The sequence below is a fragment of the Cariama cristata genome, unplaced genomic scaffold (genome assembly GCF_000690535.1).
Source record: "Cariama cristata isolate BGI_N322 unplaced genomic scaffold, ASM69053v1 scaffold15325, whole genome shotgun sequence".
Classification (NCBI taxonomy): Eukaryota; Metazoa; Chordata; class Aves; order Cariamiformes; family Cariamidae; genus Cariama; species Cariama cristata.
This window is the reverse complement of record NW_009615912.1, coordinates 26963-28808: the sequence shown is the minus strand read 5'-3', so window position 1 is coordinate 28808 and position 1846 is coordinate 26963. Positions and strand designations below refer to the sequence as shown.

At 53.1% G+C, this 1846-nt stretch overlaps 1 protein-coding gene across 1 annotated transcript in view; it reads left to right on the top strand.

The window, feature by feature from the left end:
• RAB11FIP5 (RAB11 family interacting protein 5 (class I)) overlaps nt 1-1846 on the top strand; it is a gene marked incomplete at its 5' end in the record, with an annotated part of 22830 nt that overhangs the window by 2307 nt on the left and 18677 nt on the right. Inside the window, one exon of the mRNA XM_009699987.1 lies at nt 53-421. Coding sequence (XP_009698289.1) covers nt 53-421 — 369 coding nt within the window. The remainder of the gene's footprint in view (nt 1-52; nt 422-1846) is intronic.

Here is a 1846-nt window from a genome sequence, read left to right as displayed (position 1 = left end):
TTGAGAGGACACAGCAGAGAGACGAGCCCAGGTTCATCCCGTCTCCTCCCAGCTTAGCCTTGCAAGAAGAGCTCAAGGTCTCCACGAAAGCCGTCACTCTCAGTAACCATCTGGGCCGAGCCAAGATGGAAGAAAACAGTCGCTTAGAGAACAAGCCGACTCAAGCTGCGGCACCCATGGTCTTCTCCACGGAAATGACGAAGGACAAACAACCCGAGGAAATGAGGAAGGAAGACAAGAAAGCGAAGAGCGGCCTCTTCCATGGGGGCAACAAGAGCGACGCGGGGGGCAAAGGCCAGGGGGAGAAAGTGGGACCCTCCCACGGCTCATCCGTCCACGTGATGGCAGGGGGAGATGAGAGGAATAAAACCAGCGGTTGGTTTGGTTCAAAGGAGCCCAAAGAGTCCCCTCAGAAACCCAGGTCAGTGAAAAGGGTGTGTTGACGTCTAGGCCGTTAACTAGCTGCCCCAGCTCCCCGTCTTCAACGGCTGTGCTGCTAAATGCTCTCCAGCATCAGCACGGGACCGGTCCCCATTGCTCAGACAAGATGATAGTGGGGGAAATGCTTCCTTGGTCTTAAATGTCTCAAAGGGAGGGTGATTTTTCCTGGATCTTCCCCTGTCTTCTGCCACAAACCGACTCTGTTTGCCCTCCCGGGCCGTGTTTCCTGGTTGAGGAAGGGAGGGATCCCCTTCATGGAGAGGGAGACGTTTCCCTCTGCAGAGATGAGGCTCAGCGTGGTCATGCCAAGTGTTTCTGTGGCCTCAAAGTAAAGGATTGTTTTCCTTTAATTAGCTAAAAAAGCTTCCCTGGCAGTCAGTGTAGGATGTGGGACACAGTGACATGTAATCGCATTTTTTTAATTAACCTCCCACCCCCCTCTACATCTCTGGTCCAGCCTGGGGGTGCAGTACTTCACTAACTTGAGACATTATTAATATTTCTGAAGTAACTAATCCCAGCCCTGCTCTTTCCTCTTCCCATCCCACCCCAGCCTTCCCTTCTCCCGATTATGAATCTCTAATTGTTCTTGCTTTGTGTGATGATTCATCCTTCCAAATCCTCAGCACTGTATTTGTGGCACACAAAACGTGGTGTTCGTGCTGTTTCTGTGCGGGCTTTATCGCGACGGTGCTGTGTCACCCACGTCCATCCCCGTAGCCCCCAGCAGCTGAGCTGGGGGTCCAGAGGTCGACCGAGAGCCCGATGCGGTGTTATTGTTGCTCAGTGAGAAGGAGGAAACAGGGTTAAAAGCAGCCAGAGAAAATAACTAGCAGTCGAGAGCTGGTTGAATCTACAGGGTTGATTTATTATAGGGATTTTCTAATCTGGGCTGACTTTAACCTAATTTATTAAGCAGAAGGATTTTAATTCAGTCTATAAGCTTCCTTTAATGAGGAGGGCACTCATGGTTTATTCAACCTAACCAGATTCCCACTCAGGTTAAACTGCTTTTAAGGTGCTGCTGAGACGTAAGGGAGGGGGCAAGCGCATCAGTCGGTGTGGCTTGAGAACAGGGGCAGCCCCCCAAATCCTCCTCACCCCACAAGAAGATATCGTGCTCGTAGCGGTCTTTAAGGCCAAGAAGGTGCTGCCACCCCCCATCCCACGGACTGAAGGCCACGGATCCTTGTGCTGTGCGGCACACGGTGTCCCTCGAGAGACACACGTGCTGTCGGTGTGAGGATGGGAGAGGGGCTGCAAGGGCTACTAAGGCTCCATCCTGCCCGCTGCCAGCACTCCCAGCTCCACGGGCATTGCTCGGGGCACTGAGGCAGGTGGGGAGCTGCTCCCCTGAATCACAAATACCCCATCTCGCAGGGCACGGAGCTCTTTCCCCTGAAGC